Here is a 19,513-nt window from a genome sequence, read left to right on the forward strand (position 1 = left end):
GAACAGTGAAGTTTGTTTAAACATGTTGTTGTTTTTAAAATCAATAAAAAGCTGTTCCATTTCCGCTCATTTTTCATTATTGGATAAAACATAATCTTTCATTTTCTGCAACCAATTTTCTGTTGTTAAAGCTGCTTTCTAACAATCATGCTATGAGCAACTCAGAACGTCAGTGGAGAAAGACCAACATGTTCTCCAACCAATACGACCATATAGGTCGTTTGTCACTTCCCTGAAATACGACACATAGGAGTGTTTGCTATAGTTGCGCCCCTATCAACAACAGGACACTTTCATTTTAATGCATTGTTTCCTTTTATCTGTGTCATATTTTGGGTTTCTCGTAGCTCAACTGGCAGAGCATTGCAATAACAACATGCAATCATGTGTTCATGCGAGCGTGGGTTCGATCACAGGGAACACATGCTCATAAAGTCTGTATGCACTATAAATCACTAAGGGTAGGTTTAGGGGTGGGGTGGTTATAGTTGTTAATACAAATTAGTTTTGGTAAATGTAAATAGGACAAATGGTGTAAAAAGTCCACACACTGCATTTAAATTAACACGCATTTTGATTGGTAACGACAGTCATACGTCATTTCATGACCACAGACATAACACGACACTGTCATTATTTTTACGCCAGCTAGAGGCGGCATGACTTCAAAACGTAAATTTAGGTCATAATAAGGTAGTTTTTTTTTTTTTGGAAGACAGACATAGATCATCATAACATTGTAATATACATCATATTCACAATTATCCCGCTATGTTGCTAAATGTACACAAAATTGTAGGTGAGGGGAGTGAATGAACAGCGCCCTCCTCCACTCATTACCCAAAACTGAGGTGCCCTGGAGCAAGACACCCTAACCACTCCTTGGGTGCCGCGAGTATGAGGTCTCTGCGGAACAAAAGTGGGCGTTTCTGTATTTGTGGGTGTTTTCAAACTGGTGGGTGTTTATATATCATGCAATGAAAATGATCCCCTTCACCCGACCCCACCCCTAAACCCTACCCACACTCTGACATGGGCAAATCAGGTAACGCTCTCAAAAACGCCCCTCTGTTTATGGTCTGGCCCATCAATCATTAATGTCCTGCAGAGACCTGTACTTGGGCGCCACAGCAAAATTAATTTATTCTTATATGTTGTGACTAATGCACATGGTGTTGTTACTGACAGGTTTTGCACTTATTTGCTTTTGAAAATCTGACCTATGTCTTATTTGTACATTGACCAACACACAATCAGCCTGTAACAAACTCTATAACAAGGTGGAATAATCGTTTCTTATATTTTTAATATTGTCATTAATAATTGTCCTGGCAATAACTGTAATTATTCATTGAACAGTGAAGTGTCTTTAATTATGATTTGTTTTTAAGATATGCTGTACCACTTCTGCCTAATTTCTTATTGGTTACAACATCATCTTCCATTTTCTGCGACCACCAGATTTCTGTTGTTAAAGCCTGTTCACACCAAGAATGATAACGATATGAAAAACCTCTCGGAGATCAAACCTATAACTGGTTAATCTTCCCAAAAAGGTGGAAAATCCTTATGCTGTCGCCTTCTTGGAAAAATGATTATCTGCAAGCGTTGGGCCCGGCAACCTTCTCCACCCCGACCATCATCGAGAGTCTCTTCCAAGAGTACTGAAGTTCTTGAACTTTTAAGATAAAATCAAAGTGATGCTCACTGCCAGGATTAAAGGCAAGATCATGTATGGAGATAATGAGGTCAGATTTTTCCCTTATTTGTCCGCAGAGCTTCACCGTCAGAGGCAGCGTTTTGACGGGGTTAAACAACGGCTGAGATCCCTGAACGTCGATTGTGGAATAGTCTACCCAGCCAAGCTGCGCCTGACAATTGACCCTTTGCGAGGAGTTTGATTGACAAGCAATCTAACCAATCATAACGCCGAATTTGCCAGGAACGTAATTTTTTTAAGAGCAATTTTTGAAGGGGACACAAATAATACAGACAAAATTTTACTTATAAGGATATATGTAATGTTACACAGAAGGAAACCTTACTACTATTATTAGTGTAGCATGGAGACTGTGCCATTATGCTTTGGTCAATAAAAATTTACCAAAATATTCTTCAAAACCATTTATTTATTGCGATATTTTTGAGGGTTTTTTTTTACAACCAAGTCACGAAAAAAACGATGAATACACTGAGCAAAACTTAACACACAACAGTAAACCTATTAGCCTTCTTACAGTTCACACTTATGTTTATCACAATGGTAGTTGTAGTTGGTGTGGGTGACTTACTATCCAACAAGCTATCGTAAACAAGCTACCAAACAAGTTAGGCAAAATTATAATCGGTAACAAAGCGGACTCACAGCAAAATCGTCTGTTCATCCAATGCTTTTCTAATGTCGCTACCTGGAAAAGTAATAGCAGGTGATTTTAATTGCACGCTTGACCCTGAGCTTGACCGCTCTTCAGGATTAGATAGCTCTCACTCTCAAGGTAGAAAGAAAACCCGACGGGCTATGAAAGATTTGAATCTGTGTGACTCTTGGAGAACATTAAATCCTCTAAAAAGGGAATACTCATGTTTCTCTTCTTTATCTAAAACCTCCTCTCGTATAGATTATTATTTGATTTCTGTTTCTTTATTGCCTGATATTGAAAGTTGTATGGATGATAGTGTGGTTCTGTCTGATCATTCTCCCGTCTAATTACTTTATATAGAATCTCAAGCAAATAAAATTCCCCCTAGATGGCAGCAGAACTCTGAATTCATCAAATTTGCTGGTGAACAGATACACCTGTATTTTTCAATAAATACAGATCAAACTTCGGCAGCCATTAGATGGCAAGTCTTTAAGCATTGGACCCACTTTATATTAAGTGGCCTTAACTACTATGTACTTACATTTAAATTAATAATTTAATACAATGCACTTACTGTGTACATACATGTTTTTACATTGTACTTATATTTTAAAAACACCTGAATGTAATTACATCTGTAATTCATTTCTGTAATTACATTTATAACTACACTGTTGACCCATCCCTTAACCCTTACCCCTACCCTTAAACCTACCCATACCACCAAACCTGTCCCTAACCTTACCCATATCCACCTCAATAGCAGAAAAAGTGTTTTGCAATTCAATATGAACCCAATAAGTACACTGTACTTCTTTTTTGATGTAAGTACATAGTAGTTAAGGCCACTTAATATAAAGTGGGACCAAGGCATTTATTATGGGCCAAATGATTAGTTATACTAGTTCCAAATTTAATAAAGATAAACAAAAGTTGCTTGAATTAGACACAAAATTAGAGATTTAGAATAAGAGATTTACTGGGTTTCTCAATCTTCTTTGTTTCAATCTTAATATGCTTTGAGCTTTTAGTGTACAAAGTTTCTTGTATTCAGCTTTTAAGGCTAATAATTTTTGCTTAATTTGTACAAATTTATCTATGTTTATAATTTTCTCTAAATCTCTCATTTTTTTCTGCAGGACAATGTTGATTGCATAAGTATGATGTGCTTCCTTATTCAACTTTTTATTTTACTTGGAAAATATCGCATTCATGTGAAAAATTTACTAAAGCTAAGCTGAACTTTGAACATTTTAAAAATAGAGATTAAACAATATGGTAACACATTAGACACAATTTAGAACAAAAAAGACCAATGAAGCTTTTTGTTACTTTAAATTGTTGTAATTTTACCCTGGCATGACCTAATTACTTTTACTTTCATATTCTTATCTATGTTCATTTGTCTTCTACTTATGCATGTACAAAACTGTGTATATTTTTTGCATTAAAAAAAAAAAAGAATGAGAATACATTAAATATAAGAAAAAAGCGCGGTGACTAATCACAACGCCTCTGATTGGACATTGCAATCCTAAACTCAACAAAAACGTGTATGATTGGTTATAATGCTCAACAATGCAAACTACACGCGTAAAAGAAAATGACTATAAATATGATAACGAACAAATCAACTGTAAATGTAATGCCGCAATTTGTTTATTGTAAATTACGTGTTGACTTCTTTCTTTGACCCCTCCCAACATCTTATTTTGTTGTCCTTTAGGGAGGATCAAATCTTCATTATGGGGCTCAGACCTCTCCAAAAAAAAAAAAAACTCGCACCCTAGTTAAAACGTTATTCTGCTGTGTGCGGTTGTTGCTTTACTGTTGTTGAAGAAGGAACTATATGTAAACATCAGTAAAATTCACAGAAGGCTTTTGGACTATGGGCACGGGTTTCGACAGAATCGCTCTGTTTTGTGTTTTCCTTCTTCATTGGACTTTGCGTTCAGCTCAAGCAGGTAAATGATTAACTTTTATTGAGTTTATCAGAGAACAAAAATGAAAGTAAAATACGCTGCTTGATCTAAAACGGCTTTGTAACTACAGACATTGTGCATTAAATATTCTTTATATTTTATACTCATAACTAGACGAGTTTTGTTAACTAAACAAAGCGAACTATCGAATCGAATATCTTGATCTAACTGCGATCAATATTATTAATCATATGTGATTGACGTCAGCGTGTTATTACAGGCTCAACAGGCTGTTTCAGCAGTCTCAAATTACTTTATCAAAATAATATTTCGTTAACAATTTTTAGTTATTTATTAGCTTGCATATTACTATGAAATTTGCTGTTTATTAATAGTAATACTAGAACATATAAACAAAAAAAAACATATTAAAAAACAAGAACTTACAGAACATATTAAATTAAGTAAATGAGTTAACTGAGGCAAAGGTCATACTCATAGTTAATAGCGAATATGTTTTCCCCATACTGAAGTGATACCCATGCATCTTGCTGTAGCTGGAATATCTTCACTGTGTTTTATGTGCTTTACCCACCTCATGTTTTAATTGCTTCCTCTTCCTGGAACTTAGCTCTTTCATCATACACTTTAGTGATCAGTTATTTCATGCATATTTTATCCCTCTTCATTGCAGAGAAACACTCGCTGTATTACATTTACACAGCCTTGTCTAAACCTGTGGATCTGCCGGGCATCTATGAATTCACTGCTATGGGTCTGCTGGACAACACACAGTTTGACTATTACAATAGTGAAGAAAAGACAAAGATTCCCAAACAACAGTGGATGAAAGAGAAAATGCAGGAGGATTACTGGGAAAGAGGCACTCGGTCCAGAAAGAGTAAAGAACAGTGGTTTAATGTGAGCGTCAATGTTCTGATGAACCGCATGAGACACAATGAATCAGGTGAGAAACATTCATACAGTTTAACATGCACATGATCTTTATTATCACCACCTCACAACAAACATTTTCATTTGTGTCCATTTCAGATCTCCATGTTCTTCAGTGGAGACACGGTTGTGAAGTTGAGCAGCAGGGAGATGAAGTGAAGGTTCTCAAAGTCAGTGATGAGTACGGCTATGATGGAGAGGACTTCTTGTCTTATGATATTAAAGAGGCTCAATGGGTCGCTCCAGTTGACGCAGCTCTACTAACCAAGAGAAAATGGGATTCTAAACCCAAACTAAACCAAAACTCCAAAGGATACCTGGAGACAAAGTGTTTGGACTGGCTCAACAAATTCAGAGAATATAGAGACGAGAAGCTCAGAAAAGCATGTGAGTAAGATGTAGATATAGTTTGTAGATTATCAGCAGATGTTATAGAGATGAAACTGATTGATGAACTGATTCCTGTGTCCAGGCTGAAACTCACCTGTATGGCCACTGGATTCTACCACAAAGACCTGATGATTAACATTACGAGATATAACACATCTCTGGCAGAACATGAGATCAAATCCACAGGAATCAGACCAAACCATGATGGATCCTTCCAGCTGAAGAAGAGTGTGGAGATCAAGGAGGGGGATGAAGGAGCAGTATATTATTGTTTGGTGTCCCACAAATCCCTCAAAGAACCAATTATCAACATATGGGGTAATTAAAGCAGTAACACAGAGAAGCAGAAATATCACCTGATATTAGAATAAAAAATAAAATTTGTATTTTATTTTTTGTGATATCTTTAATTAATTAAAATTATTTTCCATATTCTTTGCATTTGTATAGATGGAAAATGCTGGGACTGCCCGCCAGAGACTCCCACTGGAGCAGGGATTGGAGTAGTCATTAAAAAAGTGGTTGAAGCAGTGACTGGAGCAGTGATTGGAGCAGTTATTGCAAAAATGATTGAAGAAGTGATTGGAGCAAGGATTGGAACAGTGGTTGGAGCAGGGATTGGAGCAGGGATTGGATCAGGGATTGGAACAGGGATTGGAACAGTCATTGAAGGAGGGATTGGAGCAGGGATTGGAGTTGTGCTTGTGCTGGCAGTTGTTGCTTTAGGGATTATCATCTTAAAGAAGAAAATGATTAATGGTGAGTAGTGACTGATCAATGATGATCCACACACTCTTGTTTTTGATTTTGTGTTGTAAAGGAATAATTCACAGTGAAGTGGATCAGTGGGTAGCGCGAGTGCCTGAAGACAATTGATTCAAGTTAATAAATTAAAATGTTTTGAGTATAGTGGTTTGAAGTCTAAGAGTCTCTGTTGATGGGAGTCATGCAAAATGGGCTCCATAAACAGTGTGAAAAACCACTTCCTTTCTGTCCTAGTGCTTTTAGATCAGGAGTGTCCAATCCTGCTCCTGGAGGTTCTGGAGTTCTGCTCCAAATGAAATGCCAGCGCAGCTAAACAACCCCAGCTAAAACATACAACCAGATGCTTTCCTAAGCAGTTGCTTTAAACATTTATCAGGCAAATTTCAAGTAGAGTTATACCACAGTACTGTAGACCAGTGTTTCCCAACTCTGGAGGCACACCAGCAGTGCACATTTTGGATGTCTCCTTTATCTGACCCATATATTTCTGGTCTTGGAGACTCTACTAACAGGTTGATGAGTTGAAACCCATTTAGTTAAAACTGAATATGGACTCAAAAGCATAATAGACATAAATTGTCCAGTGTTGTAATAGAGTAGAAATACAACACTTCACTGCATCATTATCACAGTTCAAAATCTCAGATGTGAGCTTAAATCACTGTTTAACCTCAATATCTGTATGAAACAGGTATGACCAAAGTAAAACTTAAAGGGATAGTTCACCGAAAAAATTCAAATTGTTGTCATTTACTCACCCTCAAGTTGTTCCAAACTTGTATCAATTCCTTTGTTCTGCTGAACATAAAAGAAGATATTTTGAAGAATGTGGGAAACCACTATTGACTTCCATAGTGTTTTCTTTTCCTACCATAGAAATCAATGGTGCCCCAAAATGGTTTGTTTACAAAATCTCTTCAAAATATCTTCTTTTGTGTTCAGCAGAACAAAGAAACTCATATAAGTTTGGAACAACTTGAGGGTGAGTAAATGATGACAGAATTTTCATTTTTGGGTGAACTATCCCTTTAAAGGGGAAGTTCACCCAAAAATGAAAATTCTGTCATTTATTACTCACCCTCATGTCGTTCCACACCCATAAGACCTTCGTTAATCTTCGGAACGCAAATTAAGATATTTTTGTTTTTAAATCCGATGGCTCCGTAAGGCCTGCATTGGGAGCAATGACATTTCCTCTCTCAAGATCCATAAAGGTACATTTTTAAAACATATTTAAATCAGTTCATGTGAGTACAGTGGTTCAATATTAATATTATAAAGTGACGAGAATATTTTTGGTGCGGCAAAAAAAAAAAACGACTTAGTGATGGCCGATTTCAAAACACTGGAAGCTTGGGAGCGTTATGAATCTTTTGTGTCGAATCAGGGGTTCGGAGCGCCAAAGTCACGTGATTTCAGCAGTTTGGCAGTTTGGCACGCAATCTGAATCATGATTCGACACAGAAGAATCATAACACTCCAAAGCTTCAGGAAGCAGTGTTTTGTCATTATTTTGTTTTTTTGGCGCACCAAAAATATTCTCGTTGCTTTATAATATTAATATTGAACCACTGTACTCACATGAACTGATTTATGTTTTTATATGCACCTTTATGGATCTTGAGAGAGGAAATGTCATTGCTGGCTATGGAGGCCTCACTGAGCCATCAGATTTCATCAAAAATATCTTAATTTGTGTTCTGAAGATGAACGAAGGTCTTACAGATGTGGAACGGCATGAGGGTGAGAATTTTCATTTTTGGGTGAACTAAACCTTTAAGAACAGCTTGTCTGTTTACTCTGGTGAATATGCGCCTGTTACACATATCTCAAGCTATTTTATTTTAGAATTAATCAATAAATGCATTATTTGTCTGCCACAAATCTAAACTGGTCTCATGAATCTCATCAAAAACACAAGCTTTTCACAACCATCCAATTTTTTGTTTCATATTTTTTGTGTCCAACATTTTTAGATAGATTATCTCATGCACAGTACTGTGAGATACACTTTGATTTTTCACTGTTTCTCCAACAGGACGAGGAAGCACTGGTGAAATATCAGACGCCAAAGCGACTAGCTCTCAGGAGGATATTAACCCACTGGTAATTATATTCAAACGGGGCTTTTTGGGTGATTCCTCCCCCACTGCCTTCCATCCACCCCACCCCCAATATTTTGAATGATTATTATTATTATGCTACTTTTATTATTAAATTAATATTACAATTTATTTGCCCCACAAAAATTTCATAGCGCATCACTGCATAACCGATGTGCTGTGATGATAATAGAAGATCTTAGATTAGCTTATTCCTCATTTAAAAAACAACTTGCTTAACACAAAATACTTCTCTTCTCATTGTTTTTTTTTCACTTTGTTTGGGCCACAAGGGAAATATTAAGAAAATAAATTAACCCCCGGTTTCACAGACAAGACTTAAGCTAATCCCAGGCTAAAATACATGTTTGAGATGTTTTAACTGAAAGCAACTTACTGATATATCCTAAAATATGTCAGTGTCATTATTTTATCTCAAGATGCACAGTAATGTTTTTTTCTGGTGTACATTTATAAAAGCTACTTAAATATCCTAAATGAACTAATCCCTGTCTGTGAAACCAGGCCTAAGACCATCATATACCGTTATCAGAACATGTTGAAGAATCACTGAAGGACAGAGAAACACAAGTACTATAAATGACTTCCAGCCAGAGCCTTAGATGAAATCAACTGAAGTTTAAAAAAAAAAAAAAATTTCTCAAGATCTCAGCAGAGGATTAAACAGCTCCACAAACAGCATTACCAGTTTCACTTGGTACTAACCAGACTACTACATAAATTGAGTTAAAGTGTGTAGTAAGGGTAATTGATATGGGAGGAAGGAAGCGAAACCGGTAAACGTTCAACACAACTTTAATATACAAAATAAATAAATACAAAACAAAAGTAAATGCCACACAAACATAATAAAACATAACATAAAGGCCAGGCCTGGTCCTCTCTCGTCCTTCACTGTCGTCGCTCCCCCTTTTATGCTTCCTGAGCTTCTCCGTGAGAGATTCAAGACGGGTGCAACGTGCAGCTGGGATACACTTAAATACACCTCGCGCTGTTCCCTTACGGCTCTCGCCCGCCCTGCTTGTCACATACCCCCATTGCCCCCTGCAGGCCAGGGGGTACCCATGAGACTACGCTCTACTCCCCCCAGGTGCCAGTCTTCGTGGCCGCAGCACCTAGGGTTAAGGACGAACGAGGCGAGAGAAAAGGAGACAGAAGCACAGGGAGCGACATACGAGAGAGAGAAGAGAGGAAAAAATTCTTGGTCTGGTTCCTGGACACATTGCTGCTCGGTCTGCAGCCAGCCGAGAGGCTCTTCCTCGCAGTGCCATGTGATGGTACTGGATGCTCGGTGGGCGGCTTGATCCTCTTCCGCCCCCTGGCGGCTGGCGATGGCTCCTCCGGCTGTGGGCTGCCGGCAGCGAGTCCACCAATCCCTGCTTCTCCTCTTCATGGCGGATGGTAGCAGGCTCTGGCCCACGGTGAACGGCAGCGACTTTTCCGCTCCCTCATGAATGGCAGCCATCCCACCTCAACCCAGGAGCACTTTGAAGTGAGCCAGAGAATGTCTCTCTCTTGCTGACCTTCTCAGATTTGTTGGTTGGTCTCTTTTTTAACAACAGTCGGTTCTAACAATTGTCCTTTCCCAAGAGTAGACATCTCTTTCTTTGCAGTTGAAAACTTTCAGTGCAGAAGTACTGCAGGAATAAATTTGGGTCCACCTCTGAACTTCAAAACTTCTGAGTTTGCAACTTTTGTCATGGCCTTCTCTTTGTTTAAGAACTTTGTTTTTCGCAGCAGGAAGGAGTAAGTCAAATGTGGATCTCAACTTCCGTGACGTTAACATCTGAGCAGATGACAACCCAGTTGTTGCGTGAGGAGTGACTCTATAATTAAATGAGAATCTTGCTACTCTTGTCTTAACAGTGTCACCTTTCATCTTTTTCATCCCCTCCTTGAAAGTTTGAACAGTGCATTCAGCTAGGCTGTGGTAAGGAGAAGGATGGTAAGGAGCTGACGTTACATGCTGAATGCCATTTCATACATGTAAACTGAAACACATTCTTAATTTCTCAGTGGTAATTTGGGAAGAGGCATGTGTGACAGGATAAACTTCCATCCACTTGGAATGAGAATCTACCAGAATGGGGAACATCCTTCCTAAGAAGAGCCCAGCATAGTCTACACAAAGGGTTTCCCAGGGTGGGCCCAGCCACTACTATGGGTGCATAGGAGCTTGAGCAGGTGCCTTTTTGAAACTTTGGCACACCTTACATTTCTGCACCACTTGTATGATCGGGCTAATCCCTTCATTCATGACATGCCAGTGTAGCGATATTAGCTCAAAGGCGAAATATTAATAATTATTCATAACCCACTATGATTTTTAATTATGATTAATTATGAATATTTGAATCTGTTAATCAGATTAACTTGAAGTAGCTACATTAAAATTACAATCAATAACTTAATTCATCCTGTGAACACTCTTATTAATTAATTCTAAGAGAATGGTATTTTTCATGACCACAGAAAAATAATACTTTCTTAGGTTTTACAGTGCTTTGTAATAAGCATTTACAGAGCTGGTCATCAGATCTGATCATTTAAGAGGAAATCTTTTGCAGACAAAAAACATCAGAACCAAATATGTATTGTGCACAAGTTTTATTTAACTAAACCACGAACACATAGCTAACTTACATACACAAAAATACATGCATGCAAGTCACACATAACAGGTAAAATGATAAATGATAGAGTGAAACCGGAAGTGGGAAACAGTAGGAGCTATGAAGAAACCAAAACCCAGGGAAAGAATCATCAGTATTCATCATAAAAACTCCCTTGTAACGAAGGAGTTTCACAATTTCAACTAACTAGCAGCAATTTAATATATCGTACAGTACTTGCATTAGGCCTCTGCCTTTTTATAGAGCGTCTGGATATATTTATATCCAATGGTACTGAAGTTGCAATTGATGTCTTCTGTGTTGAATAAAGAGGCGATAACAATCTTGCATGGTAAGTTTGACTCTTAGTGGGGAAAGAGTTCTTTCTCTCTCTCATAGATGAGCACATGGCTGGGTTGCAGGCCTTGGCCTGAAGAGGCCTGTAGCAAAGGGGGTCTCTTCAGGCATCCAAGAAGAGAGAGAGAGAAGGCTTTTAATCTCTGGTCAAAGTCCCACCTCTTAGGGTTTACCTGACCAATGAAAATGTTGTATTTCCGAGCGACAACATGCCTCCTGTCCTGGCTTTTATGACTGAGCAAGATTAACTGTCTTGAGTTTTTGAACTAGTAAAGATTCTTCTCTGAGTACAATACAACAAACAGTAATAATGGATACCATTTCCTAGGGATATGCATGTTAATTTATATAACAATCTGTCCATAAATTAATGCAGGAAAGTCTGTTCTCTGTGGGAAAGATGCAGGTTTTCTGTGCATCTCTTTGTCTCTGCTCTTCTCTGCTCTTCCATGTGGCAACCAACATTCCTTGGCACAATAAAACTTTTAACTGACAACTTCTCGGGGGATGGGGACAGACCCCAGAGTGAGCTTTAAACAATTATTGGTTAACTATAACAAATAATTGTGTCTGATTTGTCTCAGTCATTACATCAGAAAGGGTCTGATTTCTGTTTCAATACAGCAGCTTGATCTTCATTCTCTCCCTCCATGTGATGTTCACTTCTGAATTTGCATTGCACTTATAGGTCATCCATTAAATCCATCATCAGCACGTGATCATAAGTGTCATCACCTGACACTGGGAGTCTACTCAGCACATCAGCATTTTGGTGGTACTTTACTGGCTTGTATACAGTGTTGTACTGATATACTTGTAACAGCCCACCTTTGCACTCGGGGTGAACCCATTTGAGGAAATGCCTGTTTCATTGAACATCTTTTCTCAGCAGCAGGTATAAATGGGGCTAGCAGAATTGCCATATTTGGAAGGAACTTACTAATATTCCACCTCATCTGTCAAGAACATTTTTCCCACTTCAGCAGCATAACAGCTTCTTTTCAGCCTCAATAACACTTCATACAGATGTACCGCGTCACCCCGTGGGTGGTTTCTACCGCGACCACGTAACACTATCTTGTTCACGAGCCACTTCCTCTATTCATATTACTCAACTCCTGTCAAAGGTTTACCTTTATAGAGTCAGGAGGAGTCAGGTATAATATTTTCTTCTTAGATTATATTATCTCAGGGTCTACTCTGATCACTACCGTCATAGGCCTACAGTTCAGTCATCAACCAAGCCTACCTGGGTGGGGTGGGTTAGCCTCCCATTCAGTGCACCACAGCTGCTCTTCGCCCTCAGAGGACAGCTATGCCTGCTAATGCACTCCCACGGCCCACTCTGTTGAGACTGGTTGGCAACCTTGACTGACTTTGTAAAGTCCGTCAGGATATCTTTATAAAAATCTATCTTTTTTAGACAGTCAACTTCTGATACCCCAAATGGATTCTCACTATACAACCATAAACAGACTGAGACAATACTTATCAGAGTTTGTGGGCAGTCCTCATTCTCATTTTACTATTTCTTGCAAAGGCAAAAGCTAAATACACCACTCTATGTGAGCTAATCTGGACGTTCCATGGGCCAGAATAAACAATTACATTTTAAAGCTTAACCTGTGTTTTCTACTCAGTATATGCTCTCTTTTACAATATCAGGTGTCTTCTTTGATCTCCTGAGAGTTGTGGTCTGGAGCTGGCTTCCGCTTGCTGTTTGCTTGTATGCTCTTTTTCTCTTCAACAGATCTTCTACACACACCAGAGAGCTCTAAGGGCCCCTGTTTTTATATTCACTTTTGACGCAAATTATCTCTTCATTTATGCACACGGGGCTTCTATTTGACACTTGAAGTGACTTTCTTGGTTTACTTCAGTCTCTAAAATATCATCCAGATAAACAACTACTTTGCAACAATCCCTCTTTTGTTCTCTGGAAGATAGCAGGAGCTTGGGAGCTTCTGAGTCATTGAACATTCCTTCATTCATGTACCAAATTCAAAGTTCTGCCTTTAACATGCAACTCAACAATGAGGGGTTTCACTTTCTTCAATGCATCTGTTTTTACGAGACTGTCCTCCAAAAAAACAAAAAAACCAATCTATATTTACGTTTTGAAGTCATGTGCCCTCTAGCGGGCGTAAAAATAATGACAGTGTTGTGTTATGTCTGTCGTCATGAAATGACGTATTGACATCATTACCAATCAAAATGCGTGATCATTTAAATGCAGTGTGTGGACTTTTTACACCATTTCTCCTATTTCCATTTAGCAGAACTCATTTTTTATTAACGACTACACCCATCCCATCCCTAAACCTACCCTTAGTGATTTATAGTGCATATACACTTTATGAGCACATGTGTTCTCTGGGATCGAACCCACGATCACATGATCACGATTGTATATTGTTATTGCAATGCTCTGCCAATTGAGCTACGCGAAACCTGAAATATAACGCAGATAAAAGGGAACAATGCATTAAAATTTAAGTGTCCTGTTGTCGATAGGGGCGCAACTTTAGTAAACGCTCCTATGGGTCATATTAGTTGGAGAACATGTTGGTTTTTACACATGCCAAAGGGAATGTTTCTTCATATTCATCTCATCTCATCCCTTTAAAAATCTGGCTTCAGCATTTCGAACCATTTGAAGCTTTGCCATAGAGGACTGAGATATTCTAAAATATAGAGATTTACAATAATACAGACAAGATAAAAGCTTATAAACAACGCTTTACACTGTTTTATCACTAATCACAAATATTGGATTCAATCTTTTTGAACAGTATCAAAACACAACATAACTAGTCGTGGGAATTAACAGATAATTTTACTGACTCGGATCTTTGAATCTTGTTCAGCAAAATGAATGTTCACATCACCTTCTGTTCCGAGTTGTTCTTTCTTTTGTCACCTCACATTTATCACATCTGTTCCCCAGAAAGATATCGCTCATGTCGCAAATGATTAGTTCATCTCTTGAGTCTTCAGGTCTGAGACCTTCGTTCTTTTGTCACGTGACACTTTCTGGCTCAGTGCCTCGCAACACATACAAGATTACATTCCTATTACTATTGACCCTATGCTGTCGACAATATGTTGTATATTTAGGAATTATCATAATTGTCAAAAGATATGTGCAATTAACTATTATGTTATGCCACCATGTCTCTTCTGACCAATCTTTTTATACAAATAATAGATCAATATGTTCAGTCTTCATAGGAAAATGAATTATTTTACTAGCTAAAAAAAAAAAATTAAACAAAAAATAACTATGCACTTTGTTAGGAAGGTTGTGAATGAAACTAATTTCTGTATTCAATACGGCTGTCACATGAAAAAACAATGAAGGACTCAGACCTGAAGACTCGAGAGGTGAACTAATCATTTATGTTTCTGCACTCAGCCTATGGGGCTGTGATGGGGCATGTTCAAGCTCAAACTGGTGCACAACGATTTGCTACAGTTTCCGGGCTGAACGAAAAGTTACCTGGAAACGGTGTGCAATGGGTTTGGGATTCAGTGCGCACAGGAAACTGAACAAATCATTCAAATTGATTTGCAAACCAATTTAGACAGTTTTGCCAACTTGTATGATCGAGTCTGTGTCTCAATGTGCATACTATCCATCCTTAATAGTATCTGACATTAGTTATATTCAATACTATTTACGGTGAATAGGGTGGACAGAATGCACATTGGCATGTAGGCTTTGAACAGAATCATCTCAAAAGAGTGATTCATTTGTGAATGGGGCATTGCTCATGCCCCAGAAAAACAGAGACGGCGCATAACGGAGTAAAAGTACAGTTGTTTCATTAGAAATGTACTCAAGTTAAAGTAAAAGTACCTACATTTAAATCTACTCTTAAAAGTCAAAAAAGTAAACAAAACAAAAAAAACAAAACAATACTCAGTAAATGTAACAAAGTAAATGTCTACTCACCTCTGCGTATTAGGAACTCATTGTCACACAAACATTCAAAAATGGTCCTGAAAGATAGTTTTGCTTGTCTTTCATCCCTGAATTTAACACTTTCAACACTTATGTCCAAGCTGAGCTGCTGGCCTTTGCATGTCTTTTGAGTATTATGTTATGTCAGTGTTGCATCAGTTTATTTAAATACTACTTCAAATTCGTTTATGTTTCAAATACGTTTATTCTTATTTTTGTAGGTTTTAACAGTAAGGCCTCAGTTTTACTCCAGAGACCAATAATCTCTCTGATCAATAACTTCTGACCTTATATGTCATAGATCTCTGCAGAGAATATGGCATCTGTTCCAGAGCATCCTGAAAGAACTGAACAGTGACGATAAAAAGATGTTCAAGTGGTATTTGAAACAACATGAGTCAGTTTCATTCTCTCTCTGAGAATGCAGACAACACTGAAATAGTGGATGTGATGGTGAAAAAATTTTGCCTTGAAGCTTTGGAGCACACAGTGGACATCCTGAAGAAGATGGATCAAAACTCTCTGGCTGAACAGTTAATTCAATATTTAAAGAGTGATGTAAATATAAAGTTTTAATATAATATTTTATAAAAATGTTTAGATGATATAGTTGTATACATTGTTGTATGACAGCGACAGAGATTTTATTGAACCCAAGCTTTTGTTATGTGGACTCTTGTTTCCTGTTTTGTCCTGATATTCCCTAATTATTCTTAAGTTATACTATAAATTGTTGTATTAAGTTGTAATAAGTTGTATTCCAAGTACCCTGGGTGTATGTGAATTTATTTGATTCCTTTTAAATTATCTTTAGACCATGTTGAGCTGGGTCCAACAAATGAAATCTTGAAACTTGAAAACTTGACTGACAAATTTCTGTCAAATGAACGAATAGAACTTAGAGTTGATATGGTTGATTCGATCTTACTTGTAAAACAATCATACGCTTTGAATGCTTTTATGTGTGAAATCGATCAGTTTACAAACGAGGTTGAAGCTTTGAGCACAGAAGCTTCAGCACTGGTTGTATCTGAAATTGATGTTTAACTGATTTCCTGTTGAGCTTCTCAGAAATGAGACCAAGATGTAATTTTAATTTTAGCTAGAAGTGTTAGATGGAAAAGAAAGCGAAGGTCTTAAGCTTTAGCATTTAAAATGTGTTGCAGTCTGCAAAAGGTGTTGCAAGGCAGGCTCCAAACAAACTTTGTATTTTATGCTTTGCAGCTTGAGCTCGCTGCAACAGGAAGCTGTGGGTTTATAAGGGCTTTATTTCTGTGATGAAATAAATGTGATTTCTGCAAGCTATATATATTGAAAAATTTGTAACAGACGTTTGCCACACCTCTGGTGAAGATTTCCTCGCTGTTATGTTTTATTCTGAACTTTTTTTATTAAAAAGAAACCAATATAATTGGCAATTTTTATTACAGTTTTTTCTGAATGCTTAAGCGCTAATCGTGATTCTTGTAGCACAATTTCTAAAACTATTAATACGTATAGCAAAACCACTCACTGAGTTTGCAAAACTAAAAGCACAAACACTGCTTTGCACTCAGTTTGCAATTTTGTAACACACACTTTGCAAAACTGTAGGCACAATTCACTGCACAACACTTTTTTTGCAGAACTTTAAACACAACTCACTTCTTACACTCAATTACCAAATTTCCAACACACTCCTAGCAAAATTATACACATGTATGGCTATCATTAACACTATTTTGCCAACTGTCTGGCACACTTTCACATGTGAAAACTGTTTTAGATAATTAGTTCACTTTGCAATCAGCCTAAGCACTATAAATAAGCCACAGGTAAGCTGTCTGTGTGGAGTACAATGGAAGGAGCAGTAAGAGTGAGAAGAGTGAGAATCAGAGGAGGCCGAGGAGGCCGAGGGAGAGGACGTGGAGGTGAAGAAGTTGGAGGAAGAGGACGTGGAGGTGAAGAAGTTGGAGGAAGAGGACGTGGAGGTGAAGAAGCGAGAGGGTTAGAGGAAGTTAGAGGAAGAGGACAAGGAGGAGCAAGAGGAGGATGAGGAGGGGAAAGAGGAAGGGTAAGAAGAGTAAGAAATAGAATAACTGATGACATCAGAGCTACAATAGTGGACCATGTCATCAACCATGGGATGACCCTGAGGGAAGCTGGCCAACGGGTTCAGCCTAATTTGAGCCGCTACACTGTGGCAAGCATCATTAGGACATTTCGAAATGAGAATCGGTAAGTACTTTGTAGCACTGCCATACTCTAATGAGAAACACAACAGTACCATACATGCAAAAATACTGAAATTGTTACTTTACAGAATTGCTAGACGTCCAGATGTTGGGGGCAGAGGAAGAATGTTCACTCCAGAGCAAGAGACCCATATAGTGAACATGATGACTGCCAATAATGCAATAAGACTGCGCGAAATACAGCAGCGCATAATTGATAATGACGCCATCTTTCAAAATATACACAGTGTAAGCATTTCTGCACTAAGTCGTGTACTTGCACGCCACAGAATAAGAATGAAGCAAATTTACAGAGTTCCTTTCGAGAGAAACACAGAACGTGTAAAGCAACTGCGATATGACTATAGTGTCATTGGTTCTGAATTTGGAAGTGCATACTGTAGTGCTGTGCATGGGCCTGATGTGTTGCATTTGTTTTGTCTTGTCCAGAGAGTGATGGAACTAGAAGCAGATGCCATGGGACATGAGCTACTTTTTGTAGATGAGGCCGGTTTTAACCTCAGTAAAACCAGGAGACGTGGCAGGAACATTATTGGACACCGTGCCATCATCAATGTCCCAGGACAACGTGGTGGTAACATAACCATGTGTGCAGCTATAAGCCAAAATGGTGTTGTTCACCATCATGCAACCATAGGCCCATACAACACTGCACACATTATTGCATTCCTGGACACCTTACATGACATGCTCACTGTTCAGAGACCAGAGCATACCCGATATGTCATCATATGGGACAATGTTAGTTTCCATAGGGCTGCTTTGGTCCGCAACTGGTTTACAGACCACCCATCCTTCATGGCACTCAACCTTCCTCCATACTCTCCATTCTTAAATCCTATCGAGGAGTTCTTCTCTGCCTGGCGCTGGAAAGTGTACGACCGTCATCCTTATCAACAGGTAGCCCTTTTACAGGCAATGGAGGAGGCATGTGGAGATATTGACCAGGCATCATGTCAGGCCTGGATACGGCATTCAAGGAGATATTTTCCCCGGTGCCTTGGACTGGAGGATATCGCATGCGATGTGGACGAAATTTTGTGACCGGACCCAGAAAGACGACATGATGTAGGCTGATTGTCTTTTTTTTTTTCCTTTTTTTTTGTGAAATTACTATTTTGTGTTCTGACTTTGTCTTTGTTTTGATGAGTGTGAATAAACACCAATACTTGAAGTTTGGATCCTTGTATGTTTACATGACACTATGACAAAAGTATGACCTCAAATTGACATCTGTACACAGAGAAAGCAAAAGCCAGATGTGTTTTGTATTCATACCATCAGTGTGTAGTTGGCACATTGTGTGCTTAGTAGATGATGGCTTGTGTTTACTGTTTGATACGAAAACACCATTTTTACGAAGGTGTGAAGAGTTAATCTAGCTGTGTTCGCTTTTGCAAGAGAACTACAATGTTTTGATAATTGGGTGAAAGGTTTTCTTATTTGTGTGTAGAGTTTTGCAAAAATAGCCAATAGTTACAAAAAATGTGCTTAAGCAATCAGAAAAAACTGTAAGTCTCAGAATGAATTATTTTTACATATCCTATTATCAATACCTGAGCATTGAACCTGACTGAGTTTGGCAGGGTTCCCCCTTGAAATCTCCAATTATTGTGCAACGCTCTCAATCCAAACAATCAGAAGGTAAGGCCAAATCTTTTTGATGCTGAGAAAGGACTGTAGAGATATGAGTTTGAGAAATTAGAGACTGAGGGGGATAATAAATACAACATCCAATAAGCAGTTTTATAAATATGTAATCTAAAACTTTATAATCTAGTGATGGTCGATTTCAAAACACTGCTTCGAATCTTTTGTGTTGAATCAGT

At 38.2% G+C, this 19,513-nt stretch overlaps 1 protein-coding gene and 1 long non-coding RNA gene across 2 annotated transcripts; both read left to right on the forward strand.

Annotated features, from left to right (window-relative positions):
- The first annotated feature begins 4,190 nt into the window (after positions 1–4,190).
- On the forward strand, positions 4,191–5,829 carry LOC125248038 (major histocompatibility complex class I-related gene protein-like). The gene is made up of 4 exons (XM_048159617.1): positions 4,191–4,327; positions 4,980–5,252; positions 5,339–5,626; positions 5,712–5,829. The coding sequence occupies exons 1-4, from the start codon at positions 4,252–4,254 to the stop codon at positions 5,714–5,716; spliced, it is 642 nt and encodes a 213-aa protein (XP_048015574.1). The 5' UTR covers positions 4,191–4,251; the 3' UTR covers positions 5,717–5,829.
- Positions 5,830–8,431: 2,602 nt separating this feature from the next.
- On the forward strand, positions 8,432–18,013 carry LOC125249081. Its single transcript, XR_007180491.1, has 3 exons — positions 8,432–8,500; positions 15,752–17,667; positions 17,753–18,013. It is a non-coding gene; the product is annotated as an uncharacterized LOC125249081 (long non-coding RNA).
- Positions 18,014–19,513: the final 1,500 nt, after the last annotated feature.

The sequence above is a fragment of the Megalobrama amblycephala genome, linkage group LG1 (genome assembly GCF_018812025.1).
Source record: "Megalobrama amblycephala isolate DHTTF-2021 linkage group LG1, ASM1881202v1, whole genome shotgun sequence".
Classification (NCBI taxonomy): domain Eukaryota; kingdom Metazoa; phylum Chordata; class Actinopteri; order Cypriniformes; family Xenocyprididae; genus Megalobrama; species Megalobrama amblycephala.

Bases quoted from the DNA above. Each gene is read 5' to 3' on its own strand.
- LOC125248038 (XM_048159617.1), top strand. From the start codon at position 4,252: ATGGGCACGGGTTTCGACAGAATCGCTCTGTTTTGTGTTTTCCTTCTT. The intron at 4,328-4,979 runs GTAAATGATTAA...TCTTCATTGCAG, and splicing joins TTTGCGTTCAGCTCAAGCAG to AGAAACACTCGCTGTATTAC. The intron at 5,253-5,338 runs GTGAGAAACATT...TGTCCATTTCAG, and splicing joins CATGAGACACAATGAATCAG to ATCTCCATGTTCTTCAGTGG.